The sequence below is a fragment of the Aspergillus pseudonomiae genome, assembly GCF_009193645.1.
Source record: "Aspergillus pseudonomiae strain CBS 119388 unplaced genomic scaffold BDV37scaffold_18, whole genome shotgun sequence".
Taxonomy (NCBI): Eukaryota; Fungi; Ascomycota; class Eurotiomycetes; order Eurotiales; family Aspergillaceae; genus Aspergillus; species Aspergillus pseudonomiae.
Window position 1 is genome coordinate 323,315 of NW_022476010.1, and position 22,717 is coordinate 346,031.

Below are 22,717 nucleotides of genomic sequence, written 5' to 3' on the forward strand. Positions count from 1 at the left end.
GAGGGTTGGGGAGTTGTAATCTGTTCGAGTGAATCATAAGACGACTGGTGGAATGGTTCTCATAAGCTCCCTTATCTATAAGACCCTTGAACTGATTGTGGATGGTTTATATGAGACATGGCGCATGACTTTTAGGATGTGGGCTTCTGGTGCGCTTCGCCGGAGATAGTGTTCTTTTTACAGGCGCTCTTCTTTTCTCGAAGTTAGATGATGTTTGTGTTGATAAATCAAACTGCCGATTACCTGGATTGTGGAATTATTTCGCCCGAACACCGTCCAATATCAGTTTATAGTCATGGAAGCCCCAGACCAAAATGCAAAAAGCGTTGATTCAAGTATCATAACGGCTACGCGTTTATATATATTGCTTCTTAAAACACCAATAAAGTACCCCTACGCTGGAACCAAGTACAGCAAATTGCACATTATATACTTGTACTTTACAGCAAAGACTGTAAAAACCATCCGAGAGCAAAGGATATCCTCTCTGTACTCCTATACCTAAGGACTTTTTTTGGAACCCTAGGATCCGTTGATGTATGGCCGAATGGAAACAAGCTTAGCTTACTATTGTCTCTGATATTACAAAATATCACGCTGTCTAACATACAATTGGCCGGATGGTGTAGTTGGTTATCACGTATCGTTAACACCGATAAGGTCCTGGGATCGAGCCCCAGTCTGGTCATTACTTTTTGCAGGTTTTTATCCTGCTTCCGGGGTGTTCGGAGTGGATCTGTGGATACCTTCTTTTTGCCAAGACCTTTTTTTTTACCGAGGTTCACCGCTGGAGTGTTGTCGAGCCTCTATTAGGATTGTGACGTGGTGGATTTACTGCAAGAGGATACTATTGTTCAAGAATCTATATGATCCTTGGACTTTCATCCTATGTTGCATTCGGTAGGTAACAGAGTAGATGCTCTGTCCAGACAATAATATATAATTTCGCCTGTGTTCTCTCATTGTCCCATTGTCAGCATATATATATATATATCTAAACAGCCTAAATCGGATCTTATGAGCACTGATAGCTTCCTTCTAGAACAAAACTTCTTTCTTTCGGTTGAGGACTGACTTCATCAGGATATCTCAATTAACTCTAGGATGCACAGGTGTTGTGGAAATGTGTACTAGAGAGATGGTTCCGTTGATATAATGGACAACAGAGACAGAGATAGTGTCGATACATCGCGGGATATGTATTATATCATCGCTGTTTTAGGTCCTTGCAATATCAAAGGCATCAGATATATCGCGAGTTCTCCAGCCCGGATATACTACATAACAGCGCTTCTATGAAGCATACGACTTAATTCTTCACAGCACAAGATTTCGCCCAAGTTTATTGTTGAAAACTATAGATTGTTCAAGTGTAGTGGTCGAATTCTGCCTTCAGTTGAAAAATGCAAAAGGAGTGAATATATGTAATTTGAATCAAATATACTAATGTATTAAGTAGAATGAGAAATCGAATATAGCGCCAGCAATAAATTCGCCGAATCAAAACGACTCCGCCTGATGACCCCGGCCTGGCAGATGTCCACGACGGATACCATTGCGGACGACCCGTTTAGCAGCCCTTGCACTCCTTAACGTAGAGGTTGGCCGCACGGTAGGTAGAGCTGTGGCGACCGTACCAGTAGACGGTCTTGACGGGGTTGTCACCGTAGCCCTCGACGGCGAAGTAAGCGTTACCGCCGTGGGCGAAGAGGCCCTTGTCGTCAACGTCGAAGCCGATAGTGGTGGCGCCCTCGGGGATGGCACCGGAGTGAGGACGGGTGAAACCGACGGGAGCCGTGTCCTTCTCGATGATGTACATGTTCTGCCAGCCGGTAGGGGTCGAGTCCTTGGCAGTGAAGGAGACGGCGCCGGTGTCGGGAGTGGCGTGGACTAAGTGAGGAGATTGGTTAAGTTATCGTTATATCGAGGGCTGCTGAGGGACTTACAGATGGCGATTTCCTTGTTGGCGTCGGTGCCGTTGCCGCCGAAGTAGAGGTATTCTGCAAGGTGTTAGTGAATCGGTTAGATATGTCGCCAACGTAACAGTAATATACCTCTATCAGTCAGGACAGTGAGGCCACCCTCAGCAACGAGGGTGAAGGCAGGTGGGAGAGAAGCAGCGCTAACAGCGCTGAGGAGACCGGCGATAGCAGTAATGGAGAACTTCATTGTGACGATAGTGGGTTTGAGAAAGAAGAAGGTAGCAAAGACTTTTCTTGTAGATTGGATGAGAGTTTGCTGGATGGGTGACCTCGATTGAAGACGTGGCTTGGCCTCGTTATATATCATGAGCATACTATTTTGGGCGAGACATGTTTTACCCTAAGAAGCAAGTTAACATCACGATTGTTCAGCATATTGCATCAGTGGCCCTGTGTTTCTGATGACTAGTGTCTGATTGGTAGCTAATCCTGGTGCTATATAAACTTGTTTCAGAGTCCCTCATTCTCGGACGATCATTACCACATTATTCTCCATCACCGCTTCTGACATCGATCTGTTGGCCGGGAAGAGCCCGACGAACGCTATATTGCCCTCAACATATTAGTCAACGGAGTTCTACGAAGAATACTCCCCCGCTCATAGTTATGAGTGGCTTGTCTTAGTTATTGAAACCCGAGAAAGAATAGCACATCGGCCAAGGAAAGCATCCCCTAAATGCGGAGTCACTGCGGGACAAGATGGGTCCACAGTGAGGTCATATAACACGGTTTAATATAACCGCCAGGTTATGCAACCCTGATGCTATTGTCTTGAAATGAGAGGTGTAGGCAGGTTGTCAGGGGGATACACAAGTATACTAGTCTTGCAAACTATACAATACCATTCTTACCCTATTTCTAGCACCTTTACGGTGGCAGAGTCCCCTCAGATGTAAAGCCTCGGAATTAATGTCAGGCTCTTTAACCGCCTGTCATTCCCAATTATCCGCTGATGGTCACTAGTGGAGCCCCGCTAGGCATCTATAGTGCCGGTGAAAACGCGGGAAACCGTTGGCTTCTAGAACCAATATTGGGCAGTATCCTACCAAGTCAGGGCTGAATAGCGTGGTTGACTAGTATGATCTTCAGGGCTATGTTGAACTTAAGCGGAACAAGGTCTCCAGATTGCTACAGCGATCAGCGTTCCTACTCCGGCTCCTTTTGGAATATCCTTGGGAGGTACCGCATCCAGCCGGTCGCAAACTAAGACAAAGCCATGGTGGAGATCCACAGCGAAACCTGCGCCAATTATGCCGCTCTTGCAAGACTCGGCATACTTGCATGGAAAAGGTCGATCGTTATTTTCTTGATGAGGAAGTCCAGCAATGAACCGCTGCCTTGTATCTTGAGACATGCTTGTTTGATTTACACAGTTGCCTCGCGGAATATTCACCAGCAGCAAGCCCTGATTATTCGGGGCTCTTTGAATTCGACTATTAGAAGAAGGCGTACGATTGGAACTTGGACTTCTGGAATCCTGCAGTGTACTTACCAAACTTTTGGGAGCTTTCCTGTGGCCACCGGGAAGTCCGTATACAGATCAGCTCCACATTCCTGATGATTCAGAGTTAGCGGTAGTCTAGAGGTTAAAGGTCCACTTGTGTACGTACACACTTCAGCTCAAGTCGTCAGTCACCAGGCTTTGACTCCGGCCGCATGCCCATGCACTTGAGAGAACACCAATGGGCCACTTTTAGCTTCTGTGAGAGCTCCTACAACAGCTGTCAAGCTTCTTCGCGGGAATCCCCACAAACTGGACTGATACTGGATGTAGTATGAGCGGCTAAATTCGACTCGTACATATATCGCAAGACTGTCAAGCTTCTAGCTGAACAGTAAGTAGTTAGTCCGTTAATTTACAATAATTAATAGACAATACTTGTGCATTCTTCTTAGATAACCCAGCATATTCACGATAAGTGTAGTGAGATTGAGTCTCTCCCAAGTCCGCAGCCATACCCAAACTGTCTGTATCAAACCGTGAATAAGAATAATACTACTAAGACAGAGCTGATATACTCATTGAACTAGCAACATAGTATCCCTAAACCTCAGCTCGAGCTCACACATTCCTAGGGACATCGTATATCATGAAGTACGATGCATATTCATCAGATCGGTCATACTTCGAATCATCCTAAATAGCTCTATAGACTTCCTGAAATCCAAGTCGCGCGTAAATCCCTTGTCCGGCATTGAAAGCAATGGTAAAACGGGAACTCCAGCCTGTTCAGCGTACTTGATCCCGCTGGCAACAAGCGCCGTAGTGATTTCCTTTCCATTGTTCCCAGGGTGAACACCGAGATAGTCAAGCTCTAACTATTGATTAGTTATCTACCTTTGTTGCTAAAGGTCATCGATGCACACATATTGATGTATGGCTTCTCTGCTAAGATGCGGTCCATGAGAAATTGGTTCCTGCCACCGAGGCTATCCATATCCTCTCTCGGACTCCACCAAGCCTACTCCGCCAGCTGCTGACTTTTAAATCCCCAAACAAATACAGTTCATGGCACACAAGAGGAGTACCAAGTAAAAAGGATGAGTCTACAAAGGACCGAATCTATGGATAATCATTAAGGACATGTCGTTTTCACTACAGATACCATGCCTGGCTACATCTGAACAAAGATACTGACTTTCGCTAATGCGTCAAGCTAGTAAGACGAATCAAAACAGCTAAATTGTCAAAGAACTAAGGCCAAGTGAGTGACTACAATCAATAGCAAGCGCTTACTATTCCTGACCAAATAAAACACACACAAGTAGACGACAGAAAATGTGTACAGCCGCCGCATACAAGGAAAGAAGAGGGACTCAGCGGGCAGCACCCAGATCACATCAGTAATCCTCAGTGTTCACCCAATACGATCCTCAACCGCCAATCAACAGTTGTAGACCAACGTAAAGCCGATATCCGCGCCATTACCAACCGAGTTCTGGAAGTTGACGCTTCCAGCCGAGTTCTGCCATTCGCTCAACTGCACCAGCCAGCTCATGGTAGTTGAGCAAGTGTTGGAGGCCAATACAGTGTGGGCAGACTGTGTGGTGGGTCCCTTGGGGAAGATGTACGTCGCCACCATTTCTCTTTTATGTGGTGGATGGTTATACGTCGGGACTGAACTGCCGTCTACTGGGTCCGCAGACCAGACGTCGGCCTGGGTGTCGCTCGGAGCGATTTGGCCTTCGCTCAGTGCGGGAAGCTCGATTTCGAGGCGACAGCCGGTGGCGCCGGCGGGAATGTTGGAGAAGGTCACCACTGAGATCTTGTTATCCTTCAGGGGAGAGCCGCTGCGCTCGAGGGTAAATTGCTGGCCCGGATAGGCAGTGTTGGGGTTTGCGGCGTCGAGAATGTTGATAACGGAGGGGGCTCGAGTGGTGCAGGTCCGAGGCAAAAGCTCGGTTGGGGTTGGGACAGCGATTGCTGTGGAGAATAGAAGGGCAATGAAGGCAATGGAGTTGACCATTTTGAAGAATGTAGCTGGGGAAGGAAGCTTTTGGACTTCAGCTTTGAGGTACTCTTGTCAACTTGCGTTGGACTGATTTGACTAGATCTGAAGAAGGATGGCTGTTGCTTATTTATGTCCATTCCTTTCCATACAGACCCGTCTACAACAAGCAAGACCTCACAGCTCCAACCTATCTGGAAATTCCCTCATGTGGCTTCCCATATTACACGTATGTCTATCCAATCAATATGCTCTTTTACCCATGGTGGCTGAGACATGGATGTCCAGTAATACCAAACCGACATAAAACCAGTAACATTTGGCTAAAATGAGAGTCCGGCGTATACGAGTCACTCAAATTTACGAGCCAGACTAACCTAAGAAAGGACACTAAGCTCATACACGTCGACTAGAGAGTAGCTCGCATGAAGCTGCATGGAACGCTCGATCTAGCCATTGCTATGTCGCAGTTCAGGATGTGAATATCCAAGACATACCATCCATTGCAAGTTGTAGACGTATCACGTTACACACATGCACATCCAATACTTTGGCACTCTCTTCTTGAAGGGAACACGAGATACACCTTCTTGGCATTCCTGCGGCTCAGCAATCTATCGCCTCCCTTGCGTCGTGACGTCGTAGATCCGTCGAATAGGGCCTGGAGGCATGTCAATCAGCCACAAGTGGTGGTACAGGCTAAAATAAGCCAATGTATAATTAGGTTACATTCGTATAACGTGACCACTTTAGCTGTCATATCGCTGATCCCATAGAGACTACAGCGGGAACGACCCTTGCATTCATTAATTTGAGTCTTGTTGGTCAGCTACGCTAATTTTGACCGTGCGATCCGAAAGCTTATACAACACTTTGGAATATTCTTGGCTAGCGTAAGTGAAGCCTCTGTTCGTACAGGTTTATGGGGTATCAGGGATTATATTATCAGTTGCCGTAGAGAACTCTTCTGCCCGGCCCTACGCCGCTTTTATGGTCAACATAAGACAGGGTAATACTGAATTCCGACCAGTTGTCTCATCGTGCCATATTAAAGATGACATGGTGCTTTTCACAGTTATCACCATAGGGTTCGCTCATAACCGGGACAAGGAAGCCTAATCTCACTGGTGAGCAGAGTACACGATGCCATGTCGCCCATGGGGGCTGAAAATGAAACATCCGCAATCAACGTCCATGAACGTGTCGTATTGATTTTACTTTCACCCAGGGCAAAAGCCTGTAAAACTACAAGGCATATTATATTTTCTGGCTGTGGCTGAAAGACATGTCGCTCAATAATTGGGTACACCCGAGTAAGTCGCCCTATCCTAGTTCCAACAATCTCAATGGGCCTTAAGCCACAACATAGCGGTCTAGAATGAGGATGCACTGGGTTGAATGCGACAGGGTGCGTTCGAAACCTTGTCTATCAGTTGTTAGGTGTTCTGCTCAATTTATAACCAACCGCTCTGTGTACATAAATGCGCACCTCCAATGCTGGTAGGTTTCCTGATAGGACCCACTCTTGGCAGGGAGAGTTCTACACGAACGAAACATAAACAGCATACTATCTTTGAACAGGATGGGATAATGTATGTAGGCTTGAATTTCGGTGACACTCAAGATAGGCTGTGCAGACGTTGGATCGTAGATAGCGCCCAGGTCAAGGTTCTTTCATCCGTTCTAAATGTTGGTGACATATATGACTCGATACCACCTGTAAACTAAAACTCCTATAGCATACGTTCCCGGCCATCTCCATGAACCATATATGTTGTCCTGGTAAAATTGTGCCATCAAGTCTCAATTCCCGTATATTAGAAATATTAGAAGCATACAGTGCCATAAATACGCTCCAGGCTTATGCTCACATGTACATACCGACAAATGGCAGGTGCTACAAAACTTATGAACGGATCTAGATATTGCTGGTACAGCAAACAATAGACTTGAGCCACCAACATAGGCGCACGTTTGTTAAATCTATGACCTCAGCCGAGCCAACGCCCTTCAGCGTAACTGCATTCGTACGAATCTGACGAAACTGAAACACAACAGCGCTCATTTCTCAGGCTAGTTCAAAAGTAAGTCCTCCCACAAGGCCAATTGGCTTGTCATATTACAGGCGCAACCCGGGGAAGACCCCCGAATATCTCACAGGCGCCTCATGCGTAACATTAAGTACATATGGGCGTCCCAGAGAAGATGCGGCAGCTTGCATATCCCTACACCTTTATCCTACCATGTAATGGATAATTGGTCAACCTGTTAGCCCATCCATGGACTGAGAGTCCCGCCAAGGGAGGAAAAAGATCCAGACCCAATGTCGATTTTATGCCACCGGAGGATGCGACTACAACAGTGGATGGAACATGGTATATCGGAGAGCATCTCGGCACTTCGAATTATGACCACGGGTGTGCTACTATCCATGGACTCTACCAGTGGCAAAATAATATGTCATGGTGACTTTGGTGGCCTGTGGAGCATACCTGATCGCTCTTGACATATTCTGTTAGTGTATTGTTCTCCTTACGAGTTGGATTATTGGACTTACTCCCAGGTAACTTGGATAGGATACATCCCCAAGTGCAGCACTGGACTTCACTTAGGGTTTGACACTGATCAGGTGAGCACGATGATCGACCAAAGGTTGAAGCCCAAGTCAGCTGACGCTAATGTAGGGATAACCCCAGATTACACTTTACCATCTCCATATAATCCTCCAGGATTCGAAGGTCGATCATGCTTTTATGTCTCACTTGTGTGCAACATTTGCTGTGGTGGCATTGGGCCTTCTAAGTTTATCAATATGGCGACGACATACATATCGTTATAAGTTTTACTGACTCATAGCTGAATGCGAAGAGTGATACCATTCATGTTACATAGCAACTACCTAACAAATATTCCAGCAGTACACTGTGTGCACCCTCAAGTAGAGTCTTGACATCATCAAAGCCCATCTAGTGGCCGGAAAACCTTCATCCAGCGCTGAACTAAGATTAGCGAGGCTGCGTAAGCACGATCAAGGAAGAGCTCACCTTATCATATGGCTTCGTAGAGTCCACGAATCTCAAATCAGTCGCCAATCGAATCCGTCTCTGAGGGTCCTTATTCTTGCAACTAGCATGGACCATCCACGGATTATGAAAGATGACATCCCCAACCTCATATTCCCCAATCAGCCACTTCCGGTTAGCCTTCTGCCCGTACTCAACGGTATCTCGACTCAAGAATCCACCATCATTCATATTCTTATTGAAAGCAGACACACGTTCCTCATCGGTTAGATTGCCTGCGTTTCGACTAAACTCTTCCTCTGTCTTCTGCCCAATATCGGTTGACCCTTCCAGATACATCAATCCACCACCTTCAAGAGAGATATCTCCAATAGGCACCCACGCCGTGAGACTAGTAGGTGGCCCGGCACGGAGATACATCTGATCGAAGTGGACGGGTGTTAGTTCGCTATCGGGAACGAATGCTCTCAACAGCGTGCGTTGCAACATGGTAATGTGCTCCCATCCTGCGAACCGCCGGATGAATGCTCGGAGCTCTTCTATCTCACAGAGGTCGAGGTAGAATTGAGCCTCGTGTGCGCTGATCATAAGCTCCAGGTATTTCTCTGATTCTTTGTCATCCTTGAGTCCGAAAAGCCGGCGGAGGTTTCCAGGTGGCAGGTACTTGCGACTGTCCTTTTCGCTGAAGATTCCTTCAACCGCATCTGTGTTAGGCTTGAGGAGGCCAGATGGGGACATGTACTCAAAGTATCCGCGGCGGCATTTGAGGACGGGCTCTTTTGGGAGGAGGCCTTTTACCTAAGTTGAGCCATTAGTTTGTTAGAATAGTGAAGATGGACGATGGCTATGTTAGATTTACCAGAAGATATCCATCGCGGTTAAACCGCTCCCGCATGACTCCCAGTGGGGTATCCTTGGAAGTCGGCTGCAAGTAACCAATATTCTCCGGGTCCATAGGCCCAAAATTAGATTCTAGACTCAGTTTGCTTGGGTTGGTGGGATAATATTTGCCATAGATGTCGTCACTGGGGAGACATTGGTCTCTGCCGGATACAGAGGTCGGGACCTCAGATTCAACCATCGTAGCCATTGTAGGTGTCTGTGAAGTTATCTATGATAGCGACGACAACTAATAGCTGTCTGACTTTACGAAACAACTGAGCTACGTGTAGGGAATATGTTGTTCTTATAACTACAGCATGTCCACGACGACTCCATATTCAGCCAATCAGATGTTATGGCCGTCTATAGCCGAACTACAGCCGTGCGCCAGTTTCTATAGCCGATGGACAGAATCACTAATATTCCCCGCATTCATCATTTCGATATCTCACTATGCTCTATTGAGATCAAATCGCCAAATTAATTATGACGAAAAGTAAAGGAGAACGTCTCTACCGGGCTTGCATTCGCTGCAGACAACGGAAAACAAAATGTGATCTGTATGTGTCCCGTGCTGCGTGCGACGGATGATCGGCTAACGGAGCTAGACAATACACCAACGAATACAATTATCATCCTTGTTCGAAGTGCTTTTCAGAAGGACACAGATGTATCGTTGCCACTTCACGACGAGGTGGTGATTACTCCCGGTTTCGTGTCCGTAAATCCCAGAAACACCGAGATGAGGAGCCTCGAGAATGCAATCACCTGCAGCACAGCAATGGATCTAAGGGCATCGATTCAACGAATACAGAGGCCGCAGTAGCAGACCACAGTCTTGGGGGTATTCAAAACCCGTTGGAGGCTCTTCAGATCCTTGCACAGACGGCTTCGACCGAGTTGAACGCCGAAAGGAGAAACACAGCAATGTCTCAAGCCCATACTGATCAGATGCGCGCGAGAGAAGAGAGTGGTGCCCTCGCTCGCCCTATCACCCAATATCCGAGGAGCTCTTCGAGTCTTCTGACTAGTGAGCTCATTCAGAATGACATCGTGGATATTCAGTTGCTGGAGCCTTTGCTTCAATAGTATGCAATCCTTCCCGATGGGCCTGCTCCGGACTAATCTTAACCAGCTTTGTCCAAAATTTTCATCCCTATCTCCCAATTGTGCCCAGTCATCTTTCTTCTTTGGATAATATCACGCAATCGTGGGCGAAGGAGACATTTCTTTTAACAGCGGTGTTGACCGTCGCAACCAAGGACCGGGTGGGCCTGGAAAGCTTACATACAAGAATATCGCAGTATATGGAAAAGCTGTTGTTGCGAGTCGTGTTGGGTGCTGCCAGTGTTCGGCATGTTGGTTCAGTGGAAGGATTGCTGCTCCTGGCTGAGTGGGTTCCACATATCAGCGCCGAGGAATGCGAAAGGGATGCTGCAGCCAACGACGGTCCGTCGCACCAAGTTCAAGTGACGCCAGAAGATAGTGTTTCATGGAATCTCATCGGTCTGGCGGTCCGACAAGCCTATTTGTTACATCTGGAAAGGTACTCGTTTCGAGGCGAATCCAAGGATGAGGATAAGTTGGAGTATCATCGGAATAGACTGGCATGGATTTGTACGAACAATCTTCGCATTCCAGTATTCGAAGCTAACTTGCCTAGTTACGTACCTTGCCGACCGGCAGATTTCTATACAGATGGGACAGGCATTCTGGTGTCGCGGGCCTGGCTTATCCACTCGGTTCACGATCGACGACTACCCCTATTTACGACCCCAAAAGGGGAATGGGGTAGATTATGCGAGCTTTGTCCAGGCTCAAGTTGAGTTGACCACTATCTTTGGGAATATCCATGATATTCTGTACGCGTCCAAAACCCGCACGGTGCAGCTTATGCTCATGGGCGACTACACCAAGTATCTTGACGATAGCTCCAAGGCACTGGCCATGTGGAAGGAAGCCTGGGCCAATGTCAATCTACCTCATTATCTAAGTGGTCTCTTGTGTCTTCAATTCGAGTACCTACGTCTTTACATCAATGCGTTCGCTTTCCAGGCGGTTCTTTATCGAACACCCAAAGGTCCTGCTGGATGTGATAGTGGGAAGAGTTCGTACTTTCCATACAGCGTCATGGCTAGCGCCGATGGTAGACACATATATATTGCTATTGATGCAGCCAAAAGCGTGCTCAAGTATCTCATGGAGCGGTTGAACCCAACACAGCACTTCCGGTATATTCCTGTCCGGTTCTACCTGTACGTCTGATGCACCTACCACTCCTACACACGAATGACGCTCACCGTCTATAGATACGAAATACATGCATCGGTGTTCCTTTTCAAAGCGCTGACTGTTGGAGCTTTAAACTCTGAGGAACACCAGACCTGTACCACGCTAGTTCGCCAGTTCATCTCCATGCTTAAAAGTGCAGCTACAAGCCCATCACACATTGCCTCCAGATACGGCAAGCTGCTCACAAGCCTGTGGTTCCAAGGACAAACCACCCCCGACACAACAGATGCCTTTGTTGAATCGAGGCACTCGGCACAAAACCTACTCCCGAGGCCCATAGACCTTGACGATTTCACAAATCCATCCATGATAGGTAGTACTAAGCCTTTCCAGGATGACTTCCCTACCCATCAGGTATTACCGCTCCTGGAGCCAACTGAAGCTTTGGAGTGCCCGGACGTTTTCTTGTCTAACCTGCCGTTTCTTCGCGGCGGCTTTCCTGATTTAGATGCCCATGGTGTGGGGCAGCTTCTGACGGATTTGTAATTGATAACGCTAGGTGGGCAATTGGATGAGCACAGAGTAGTTAGCAATAGTGGCAATTCTGAAATGAATATCTATAGCCGGCGCTAATTCCCCGCAAAATGAAGCCCGTGACTGTGTCTACCCCGGATTCCAATTCAGGAATAGTGCTACCCCGCAATGTCATGATTGTTAATCCATGGCATTTGCGTCCTCTAATCATAACTGGGGCTGTGGGAAGTATGCTCTTCCCGAAGCTTTTCTAACCTTCATCCAGCGAGCTAGTCAGAGAACGAGGGGAATCTTCACGATGGCCGTCTACAGCCGTATTCTTGGCGTAGATAGACACATCGTGCCTCTGTTGATATTTAAAGGGGCCTTCAATACTAAACCATGTAGCATTGATGCTCGGTAGAGTAGAAGCGCACCATCCAAATGACACTCCTTCAGAGAATTATCCGAAATGATACCGTCAAGTCGGACCCCCCAGAGATATATAATTTCCGGGTAGTCCTTATCAGCCTGTCGGTCTGCTCGATCCCTTTCGTGTAGTCTATGTCTCATAGACACTGATGGCATCTAGGCATGCGGAGCTTCCATGCTTTTCGGCTTTGATATGGGCGTTATCGGCGGTGTCCTAACCATGAACTCGTTCAAAGAGTAAGTCTCTCTTCTTGAGGTAGCCTGTACAATGCTAACTGAACGAAGGCAATACGGGCTCATAGGAAGGGAAGACACTGTTCTCGCGAACCTAGAGTCGAACATCGTCTCGGTCATCCAAGCGGGGTCCTTTCTGGGAGCACTAGTCTCTACCTACGTTGCCAATGCCATCGGACGACGATTGTCACTGATACTCTCCGCATTGATACTGTTCGTTGGTGTTGCCATGCAAGCTGGTGCTAGTGGCATCATTGGAGTTTTGTATGCAGGACGGCAAGTGAACTTATCTACTTCAAGTGTCTTCATCAGCTAAGGTGTCATCTAGATTCATCGGGGGACTCTCCATTGGGATAGCATCTTCCGTGTGTCCAATATATATCGCTGAGAACGCACCCCGCGGTATCCGTGGATTACTGACGGGGTTCTATCAACTGACCCTAGTATTCGGTCTCACGGTGGGTCTGGACCTACCTATTTAATCGTGCTCCGTGTTTCCAAACCATTCGATATATCTAACAAGGGTACTGCAGTTAGCGTTCTGGATCAACTACGGCTGCGAACGTCATTTAACAGGAAAGGAGCAGTTCATCATTCCTCTTTCACTCCAAGCATTCCCCGCCATGATCCTTTTAGTCGGTATGTTCTTTGCAAACGAGTCACCACGGTACCTCGCAATGAAGTGGCCGGAGAGAGCATCACGCGTTCTTGCTACACTCCGGGGTTTACCCGAAGACCATCCGTATGTGATGGAGGAGTTGAACAACCTGCGGCTTCAACTAGAAGAGGAGTCCCAACATTCCGTATCATCGATGTGGTCTCTTCTGAGAGAATCCTTCTCACGAAAGTCCTACCGCCGGCGATCAATTCTCTGTATTACCCTCATGATGTGGAGCAATATGACGGGGACCAACGCCATGACATATTATTCTCCCACAATATTTGCCAGTGTCGGCCTCTCATCGTCGTCTGTGGGTCTGTTTGCGACGGGGATATACGGTATCGTCAAGTTTATCGCCTGTGGCATTTTTATTGTTTTCGTATCGGACACTCTTGGTCGCAGAAGATCGTTATTATGGACAGGAATTGTTCAGGTAAGTCCATACCTGCAATGAAGACGATGACTATTAATAACCAGGCATAGGGCATCATGCTATTTTACGTCGGGTTTTACGTCCGATTCGATACCATATCGGAAAACGCCCCAATAACACCGCAAGGATACATCGCCCTAATCGCCATATACCTCTTTGCCGCTGTATACCAATTTGGATGGGGACCAGTGGTATGGTCCTATTGCGCAGTAAGTCTTCCGCATCGCCTTCTAGTGCGCTTCTGCTAACGGCAGGACTAGGAGATTCCCCCAGCACGCCTTAGAGCCCTTAACATGGGCATGGCCACAGCGTCGCAGTGGTTCTTTAACTTCGTGGTTGCCAAATCCACGCCGACCATGTTCGCAACGTTGGGGAAAAACGGGTATGGGGCCTATTTTGTTTATGGAAGTTTCTGTTTCGTGATGGTCATATATACTTGGTTCTTTGTGCCGGAAACAAAGGGTAAGCTTGTGGTTATCTTGGCTGCTTTTGATACCCTGACTGGGCTAATCATGACCGATTGTATAATTAGGACTGTCGTTGGAATTTATGGACGAGCTTTTCGAACGGGATACGGTGCGTGGCCAGTTTATACCGACGCGCGATGTGCATTATTTGGCGGGTAAGAGTCAAGATGAGTGAATGCACTTTTTGATTGTAGGCAAGGGTAGTAGTAGTGTGTCGTATAGCTAGTCATGGCCACATATCAATATTATGCCAGCTACCTGTGAGTAACGTTTGAAATGTATAGGCTTGAAGATGATGTTGACCACGGCTTTCCAATTAGGCCTAGCGCTCACATACCACACATCTCTTGGTGAGATAGTCACGTAGCACACGACTCCTAGTACCATCAACGATTTTGACCTGCATGACCATTTAATATCCAACATACATTCGCACCTGTCTGCTAACATCGAATTCACTGCTATTCAGGACTACAGAACACGTGACTCAGGACGACATCCTTTCTCCTGAGCGTTCATACTTTAGAGCTCTGAAATGCTCAACTGACCCATACTCATCTTCTATCAATATGGATCGATTACCTACAGAGATTGTTCTACACATTCTAAAGATTCTGTGGCACGCAAATGAAAATATCGCTCCACTGCTTAGACTCAACTCGCGATGGTTCCACTTTGGCATTTCCCTGTTGTGGCAAGACACGGGCATAGATGCGCTTTGCAAATTGTACGATGATCGCCGACAGATCTACGCTTCTATGGTTAAAAAACTGCACTTGGTAGACCCAAAGAAATATCCGATGGACCAGATGAGGGAATATCTAGAGGGTTACCGCCACCTCACCTTCCCGAGATTGGTCCATCTGACAATCGCACTTGGCCAAGTTGGATATAAACAACTTCGATATCCATATTGGCCGGTCGTACAGTGTCTTCAATGACACCTGCACTCAGGTCTCAAAGTCATTCACCTGTTGGGATACTTTGACCCAGATGTATTTCCTTCTTTGAAAACCTATTGTCCCCAACTACAAAGACTATACATCGATGCAGACTGTCAGGCTAGACCAGAGGCCCTCCTGAAGTTTTTGCGAAATAATGCTACCATATCTACCATGCACCTTAACCTGGGCTATGAAGGCAGCTGGATGACTGTTGATATTTTCAATCTTTTGGCGGAGCAGCGTACCCTGCGCCAGTTTAGTGGGAACGCCTTGGTCAATAAACACATACTGGAATCCCTGGACAACCCATCACCTTTTATGACTTTACATTATCTCATTATATCAGTGACATATGATGCCATCCCGTTGCCATTACACATGGTATCGCCAGTACGGACCCTCGGTTTGAAGGTCAGGTTGAGTGAAAGTAGCGACTCTGATGTTCCCAGCAGCACCATATTTCGGGACATTTACAAGCTGACGGAGCTACGTCACCTTGAGCTCTTGGACTATGGCCCTATTGCCGTGACATCGAATGAAGATATTCGGTCCCCTCGGCCACTTAACGCAACTGAGACAATTGACCGTTTTAGACTTCCGGGTACCAGACTTTACGGATAGTGACTTCGAACAGGTGATTGCAAAGCTTCACAATCTACGAGTGATCGTTTTCTTGCTCAAGGAATCCAGGCTCACCACATCCTCCCTGGTTATACTAGCCAAGCACTGTCCATCACTCCTCTGGATCCAGCTTACGGGAGACTTTGACATGGTCATGCTCAAACATATGAAGGTCCCGTCACTTTCACGTCTTGAAGACTTGTACATTGGGAGATTTATCAATACTGAATCAGGGGTCAGGTTAGTCGGCTACCTTATTCAAGACCCTCTCCATGTTGATTTACTCTCTCTAACCTATCATACCCCAGTGAGCCCATTGAGCATGTCCTACAAATCGAGCGCCTGTTCCCAAACCTTTCTTCGTTAACATGGAGGGGATTTCATGCCCCTCCTGAGAGCTTCTCACACCAGATCGTCGATCTCTGGAGCCAGAGAAACTGTAGGATATAGCATGGCAGCCACAAATCGCGTCAAGAAGGCCGTTGATGTACTTCGAAGAGCTCCCAGATAGAAAGAAATACTGCATCTGCATACTTTGGTGGAGAAAGATTACCTTCTCGTCTCCTCTACAAGGTATTCTCAAAGTACTATGAACTCTAGCTGATACTTCCCTTCCCGTATTCACACAATCCCCAGGCCATGACAAGCGGCACAATTGCGCCAGAATTATCCCATACTATGATGCGCGAGCTTCGTACCACTTTTCCACTCCACGCCTGGTCCACTGCCATATAACAAACTTATCTCCTCATAGATTAGACATGTAGATCGGAGGTCACAGATACTACTGCGTGGCTACTTTACCAAAGGTCTGGATAAGAGGGCTCCACCCGAGCTGGAGTTATATACACTGGTAGCAGGACTTCCATATACAGTCCTCTAAAAGAAGGCGAGCTGACCTCCGCTGACCAGCGTATACCTACCTTCATAGCACCGGCTGATTCATTATTTTGTATTTGAGATGTTATTCATCTGGAGAGTACGATATGATTTCGCGCTTTTTGGATGCCGCTGGGGCCCATGTATTAAGTAGTATGTCGAGCGGCAGTTTGCCTATATATGCTAAAATTCAGAATTATTCTATAGTCTATCGTAGTCTATTCTAGCCAATAATAAAGTAAGCAGGGCCTGTCCATCACTCTATCGTATAAAATATTCACGCTGTGCTAGACAAGGATGCAAGGACCTGTAAATCGCCAGGGAAGATATTCACATGTCGAAAGAAAAGAAAAGAAAGGGAAAGAGCGAAAGGAAAGGGTAAAGTCGGTCTATATACAGTCTATGAAAATTGAATAAGAACAAGGGAAGGGTAAGTGAAGCAGCATTAAACTGCGTTTGGAATGTAGCCTCTGCGCATGACACAGAAAGCGCCTTACACCGTGTAGATAGACAGGTATTCTCGCGCACGGGGAGTTGTGCAGTATATAAGGTGGAGGAGCGAAGTAGCATATCATCTATTCAGCCTTCTTCGAAGCCTTGGTCCTCAGCTTCATCAAGGCAAAGACCAAAGCGTATCCGCTGATCGCGAAGATAACGGAAATACCGGCGTCTCTCCAGCCGTAGTAGTAGTGGTTGATGTTGAGGGTAGTCAGGAAGTCACTACCAGTGCGGTACTCGCAGACCCTGCAGCCCGATGTAGCGTCAGGGTTGGTCAGGTTGATCCTTGAGCCGCTGCCCGCCATGTAGTCGGCGAGATAATCACCGCAGGTGCCGTTGACCGGGTCGAAAATCGCAAATTCATCCTCGTTGCAGGTCACCTTGGCGCCCCAGATGCCGAACACTAGCATTCCAGAGGTAACGTAGTTGAACGGGTTCAGATAGTACATCCAGTATCTCCAGAACACGGTCAATTGGGAGTAAGGTACGAAAATACCGCACATCAAGGTTAGTGTGCTGATGATCAGAGGGTTGACAAGCGCGGCAAAGGTCGGATTTGGGGCGTAGGCTGCAACGAACTGGCCAATACCGGTATAGATAAACTCGTAGATGAGCATGATAAAGAACGTGGCACCGGACCGGTTAGAGGCCCAAGGCAGTCTCACACAGTAATACCAGCAGGCAAAATAGAGAACGGCACAGACGCAAAGATAGGGAAACTCGGAGACAATCAATCCGGTAACAAAGGCAACCCAAGAATACATCTTGGACTTCTTTTCACGAGCGTCGTAGATATCACGGCGCTGGATAAATAATGGCTGAAGTTGGTTAATGACACCAGGTGCAACGAATACAAAGTTGAAGATCGTGAACATCTTCAAGTTCAGAGCTGATACACTGGGGCCGGTGTGCCAGAAGGAAAATCCGTTGAGCAGCGCAGAAATAATATGCAATGAGAACTTGTTATTGACGTAGTTGGTATTCCGGAATAATGCGACATTCATGCGATGGGTGACAATCTTGACTTGGTCCCACAAGGGCATCGAGAACTCATAGCCATCATCGTGAGTTCCAGGGGGCTTCGCAGCGGCGTCAGAAATCAAATGATCGAGCTCGACCATCATGTGTTCATGTTCAGGAGATTCAAGCCAGATCTGGTGCCAGTCCTTATCTTTCACCTCTTCAATGCCCCCAGTCACCACATCAATCATGAACTCAGCAGGGTTCGCCTCAATCGGACATGAAGCACCATACTTGCCAAAGTATTGTTTGATGGCGGCGCCGTTGTCACCAATATCTCCGAAATACACTGTCTTTCCGCCCCTAGCAAGCAGAAGTAGAGTATCGAACTGCGCGAAGAGCTGGGCGGAGGGCTGATGAATTGTTACTAGCACGGCTTGACCGACGTCTGCAAGCTTTCGAAGGAATCTGACTGTGTTATAGGCTGATTGTCCATCCAAACCAGACGTGGGTTCGTCCAAGAAGATTAGGATACTGGGCTTCGATACCAGCTCCACTCCAATAGTGACACGCTTTCTCTGTTCAACACTAAGTCCATTGCCGACTGTGCCAATAAGGGTGTCTGCCAGGTCGTGAAGCTCAAGTAGATCAATAATAGTATCGACGTACTTGAGCTTTTCTTCTCTGGGGATATCTCTAGATTGCCTTAGCAGTGCGGAAAATTCCAATGCCTCTCGGACAGTTGCAAAGGGCTCATGAACATCCAACTGCTCGCAGTAGCCTGCCATTCGTTGGAATGATACGGGCAGCTCACGGCCATCAACCATAATTGAACCCTTGATTGTACCTTCGGTTTTGCGCTGAGCAAGAACGTCGAGTAATGTAGTTTTTCCTGCACCGGAAGATCCCATCAATGCACCTAACATACCAGGTTTAACCCATCCATGGATATTGTCCAATAGAACCCTCTCGCCAGTGGGGGTATCAACCGTGTATGTGAGGTTCTTCCAGGTGAATATAGATGTATTGTGGGTCAGATTCCCTTCATCAGCGGAGGTCAACGCATCACCAGAGCCTTTCTCGCGTGCGGGATCTTTCTCCTTCTGCGCCTCTGCATCCAGATGGGCACGATGGGCCTTGAGCTTCTCCCGAGGGATAAGGAGAGAGGCCCCGGCCCCGGCTCCACCCTTCCAGAAAGAGGTACAAATGATCGTGACGACAGCGAAGAATCCCCACCAGCCCCAGAGAACACCATAGTTTCTCCACAGTTGCGAATGTTTATAATGAAGGGAAAGGAGATATTGGTCGCCCGTAACGTAGTCGGCCCCAGGAAGAGCACCTCCGACACCTGTACAGGCCTTGTTCGCGGAGCTGACATTTTCATAGCCAGGTCCATTGGGCACAAGGTTATTTCCAACACAGGGAATAGTTTGCCCGTGGAATTCGTTTGATAAAGCCGCTTGGAACGCATAGGCAAACGGGTTCGTATAGTACAACTCAAGGAACCAGTTCTTGATGTGTCCTTTGGGAATCATATAACCGGCATACATGACAATGCCCTTGACAGCAGTTCCCGAGATCTTCGACGCAGCTTCAAATGTACTAAAAGCAGCGCCAATACATCTGAACAGGGCTGTGATACACAAGGTGGTGGTGAATAGAATAGCCCAGAAGGTGAAAAAAGCCGCCGCAGTATGTTTCAGGCCCGTCATCCAGTAAATCACAATGGCAAACAGAGTGCATTGGACCAGAAGAACAGGCAGATCGGCGGTAATCTGGGCGAGACAGAAGGCGGATGGGTGGTACATTGCAAAGGACTTGTGCTTAACTAGCACCGGACGACCTTTGAAAGATTCAGTGACCTCAGACATGGCAACGATACAGTTGTACAAGAGCGCAAAGAAGACAGCACCGCCCTTTGTGAATAATCCCGCGGTCGTATCAGGGGAGTTGTAGAAGCAGGATCCAGCGATGAGAGCCATCACCACCGACAGCACCTGTTTGATCAGGAAAGTAGACTTCTCACCCCACAAAATCTGATATTGGCGAATGGTACAAGCGATGAGCTGATCCCAGAAGCCAACGGTGAGTGTGCTACTATTCGGAAGGTGCTTTGCCTTTTCCCAGGCCACAGACTCCTTGAACTCTTCCGTCCGCTGACGGGCAGCATCAGATTGAGGATAATCATATTCCCTAACCATATTCTGGTATAACGTGGATCGCTGGTATTCTGCCAAAATTCCCTCGGCATTCTTTGGGAAACGGCTCTCATATCCAGGTCGGATTTTTCGCTCGGTCGGGACAGTCACGCCCGTCAAATAGTCACCTGGAATTTCGATCAGTACATGTCCAACGCATACAGGGTCTCTGACAGGTGAGCAGCATACCAATATTGGCACCATCGGAGTACACAAAGCCTAGATTCTCCATGAACGGCTTGGCAGCGGCAGCTGGGCCATAGTAAATCTGTTTTCCTTCGTCCAGCACCAAGACTTTATCAAAAAGGTTGTAGATACCGTTTCCAGCTTGGTAGAGGGTCACAATGGTCGAAAGTCCCATTACATTAGTCATTGCTCTGAGGGCTTTAGCCCACTCCAAGGCTGTGCTCGCATCAAGACCTCTGGTGCTGTTGTCCCAGGTGAAAATAGAGCCATTGGTGGCCATGCATTCGATAATGGAGACACGTTTTCTCTCACCACCCGAAACACCTCGAACAAATTCATTGCCAACCTTGGTATCTGCAGTGTGTGCAATCTTCATGGACTCTAATAGAAACTGTTTCGTCTCGGCAACATAATCGTTGACAGATTTGGCTTCAGCCGGAAGATGTGCCGGGACCTTGAGCTTAGTTGCAAAATCCATTGTTTGTCCAACTGTTAGACGGGGATAAAACAGCTCTTCCTCGGTATTCATAACAATCTGACCCCGATAGTGGGCTGCTTCCTCCGAACTCATATTTCCAAAAGATACATCACCGTGCACGGTGTGGTATCCCTCGCGCCGGTTGGCGAGCATCTTAAGAAGAGTAGTGCAGCCCGAGCCCGGACGACCCAAAACGAGCAGCATTTCACCTGGTTTGACACAGCCATGGCTGTCCTGCAGAATTGGTTTGAGTGGTGGCTTCCGGCGCCAGTCCTGAATGAGCTGAATGACATTATACTGAGTCAACTGGTTCTCCTTGACAGCAGCCTCGGCGGCCAGTACTTCGACGGTGAGGTTCTGCCATGTTACACCTAGCTCACGCTTTTTGTAGCCTGCCGCTTCTGAACGCTCCTTGTTCCGAATGACTTGGTCTGTCATACTCCACTCTGCATCTCTACCCGGGGGAGGGGTAATATGTGGGCTACCGTGGACGGCAAGGGTTTCGGCACTGGTGGCTTCACGCACGTTGTTCTCTGGGACACCGAGGGTTGGCTTTTCGCTGTATGCTTCGAATTCTTCGCCAGATTGGTCTCCGTACTCAGTTGGCGCTGTTGAGGCCGGAGGGGCCTCATCGTGAAGATGGAATTCCATCTTGCACGTGCGGTTGTTGAATATAGCAGCGGTAGTCTGAGAGAGTCTGGTTCATGCACGCAGATGAGGGTGACCGGATATCGACATTCAGTTGATATTAGTATAGTCTATGGTTTTGTCCCATCTCGAAACGGAGTAGTGAAAAGCGGGAAAGGCTACGTATATGTATCATTCCTGAAAGTATGGGATAGATCCTTCAAAGTGGGAATGCCTGGGGGCGTGTGTCCTTGTCAACAGTCCCACCAAGCATATTCCTGCGATAATCGTGTTCCCACATAATCCCAGTTAGGGAAAAGGGATGTTGAAGCCGACTATCCGGGCAGAGAGACAAGTGAAAGATAATCAAGACATAGTTGTTTGTGATAATTGCCTAAGATAACGTATATCTGCCAAAGCGGATCTAGGGGTACCTTTCCCACCAAAAGCTGCAGCCTGATTTGCGAATCTATGCTCCATACCGTTCATAGCCCCGAGATTTTGACATTCTAGAATCTAGTTACTCGTGGCCGAGTTCCCCACTGTGTTTGAGATAACTGCTACAAGTCCATATCTTGTCGGGTATAGATGTGGGAAACGTCCCGATCGAGCCGATCTGCCACATAGGGCTTTGAGAGCCACATTGATGGGTCCTGGAGCCACATGAGACTTATGCAATGCGGGGCTGCCCAGGTTGTGCTAATGTACTGTTTTTGTTTCACATCTTGGATGTGAAGATAAAACGTACCCCACCGAGTGGCGCCGGCGGCGGTTGATCGGCTTAGTCTTGGCTGCCGATATTTTTCGGCCTCCCGACTCGGCACTCGGCAATGCCCGCGTGGAGCTATTCACCTATTAAATTGTATTGTCCTCTACTTTGGTAGCGATAAGATAACTCACACGGTGCCTTGATCTGTAAGACGCAAAATACACACGGCGAAATGCACAATAAGAAAAAACATAAAATAGTCAAAATCTCGCACAGCATCCTCGCAGTCGAAGACTATTCACACGACGC

General features: G+C 47.6%; 6 protein-coding genes and 1 non-coding gene across 7 annotated transcripts; 3 read left to right on the forward strand and 4 right to left on the reverse strand.

Moving 5' to 3' along the window:
• The first annotated feature begins 614 nt into the window (after positions 1-614).
• BDV37DRAFT_t74 lies at positions 615-688 on the forward strand. Its single transcript has one exon. It is a non-coding gene; the product is annotated as a tRNA-Val (tRNA).
• Positions 689-1,462: 774 nt separating this feature from the next.
• BDV37DRAFT_68756 (uncharacterized protein) lies at positions 1,463-2,229 on the reverse strand. The gene is made up of 3 exons (XM_032091064.1): positions 2,055-2,229; positions 1,947-2,000; positions 1,463-1,890 (listed from the first exon to the last, which is right to left on the reverse strand). Exons 1-3 carry the CDS (start codon positions 2,167-2,169, stop codon positions 1,571-1,573), a joined length of 489 nt encoding a protein of 162 aa, XP_031943557.1. The 5' UTR covers positions 2,170-2,229; the 3' UTR covers positions 1,463-1,570.
• Positions 2,230-4,867: 2,638 nt separating this feature from the next.
• BDV37DRAFT_292454 (uncharacterized protein) lies at positions 4,868-5,472 on the reverse strand (the record flags this gene model as incomplete). The annotated part of the gene is made up of 1 exon (XM_032089183.1): positions 4,868-5,472. The coding sequence occupies exon 1, from the start codon at positions 5,447-5,449 to the stop codon at positions 4,868-4,870; it is 582 nt and encodes a 193-aa protein (XP_031943558.1). The 5' UTR covers positions 5,450-5,472.
• A 2,914-nt stretch (positions 5,473-8,386) lies between these two features.
• On the reverse strand, positions 8,387-9,544 carry BDV37DRAFT_270136 (phytanoyl-CoA dioxygenase family protein; the record flags this gene model as incomplete). The annotated part of the gene is made up of 3 exons (XM_032084501.1): positions 8,387-8,425; positions 8,476-9,252; positions 9,314-9,544. 3 exons carry the CDS (start codon positions 9,542-9,544, stop codon positions 8,387-8,389), a joined length of 1,047 nt encoding a protein of 348 aa, XP_031943559.1.
• Positions 9,545-10,999: 1,455 nt separating this feature from the next.
• Positions 11,000-14,483, forward strand: BDV37DRAFT_292457 (sugar porter family MFS transporter; the record flags this gene model as incomplete). Its single annotated transcript, XM_032089184.1, has 11 exons — positions 11,000-11,591; positions 11,646-12,085; positions 12,192-12,281; positions 12,602-12,618; positions 12,674-12,750; positions 12,799-13,011; positions 13,076-13,205; positions 13,281-13,841; positions 13,892-14,032; positions 14,102-14,303; positions 14,374-14,483. The coding sequence occupies exons 1-11, from the start codon at positions 11,035-11,037 to the stop codon at positions 14,481-14,483; spliced, it is 2,538 nt and encodes an 845-aa protein (XP_031943560.1). The 5' UTR covers positions 11,000-11,034.
• Positions 14,484-15,423: 940 nt separating this feature from the next.
• BDV37DRAFT_281153 (uncharacterized protein) lies at positions 15,424-15,873 on the forward strand (the record flags this gene model as incomplete). Its single annotated transcript, XM_032086759.1, has 1 exon — positions 15,424-15,873. The coding sequence occupies one exon, from the start codon at positions 15,424-15,426 to the stop codon at positions 15,871-15,873; it is 450 nt and encodes a 149-aa protein (XP_031943561.1).
• Positions 15,874-17,196: 1,323 nt separating this feature from the next.
• Positions 17,197-21,735, reverse strand: BDV37DRAFT_292461 (ABC-2 type transporter-domain-containing protein). Its single transcript, XM_032089186.1, has 2 exons — positions 20,598-21,735; positions 17,197-20,536 (listed from the first exon to the last, which is right to left on the reverse strand). Exons 1-2 carry the CDS (start codon positions 21,721-21,723, stop codon positions 17,328-17,330), a joined length of 4,335 nt encoding a protein of 1,444 aa, XP_031943562.1. The 5' UTR covers positions 21,724-21,735; the 3' UTR covers positions 17,197-17,327.
• Between the last annotated feature and the right edge of the window lie 982 nt (positions 21,736-22,717).

Coding starts and splice junctions, on each gene's coding strand:
- BDV37DRAFT_292461 (XM_032089186.1), bottom strand. CDS start 21,723: ATGGAATTCCATCTTCACGATGAGGCCCCTCCGGCCTCAACAGCGCCA. Junction 20,537..20,597: donor CTCCGATGGTGCCAATATTG/GTATGCTGCTCA, acceptor TCGAAATTCCAG/GTGACTATTTGACGGGCGTG.
- BDV37DRAFT_68756 (XM_032091064.1), bottom strand. CDS start 2,169: ATGAAGTTCTCCATTACTGCTATCGCCGGTCTCCTCAGCGCTGTTAGC. Junction 2,001..2,054: donor CACTGTCCTGACTGATAGAG/GTATATTACTGT, acceptor AACACCTTGCAG/AATACCTCTACTTCGGCGGC. Junction 1,891..1,946: donor CAACAAGGAAATCGCCATCT/GTAAGTCCCTCA, acceptor CTCCTCACTTAG/TCCACGCCACTCCCGACACC.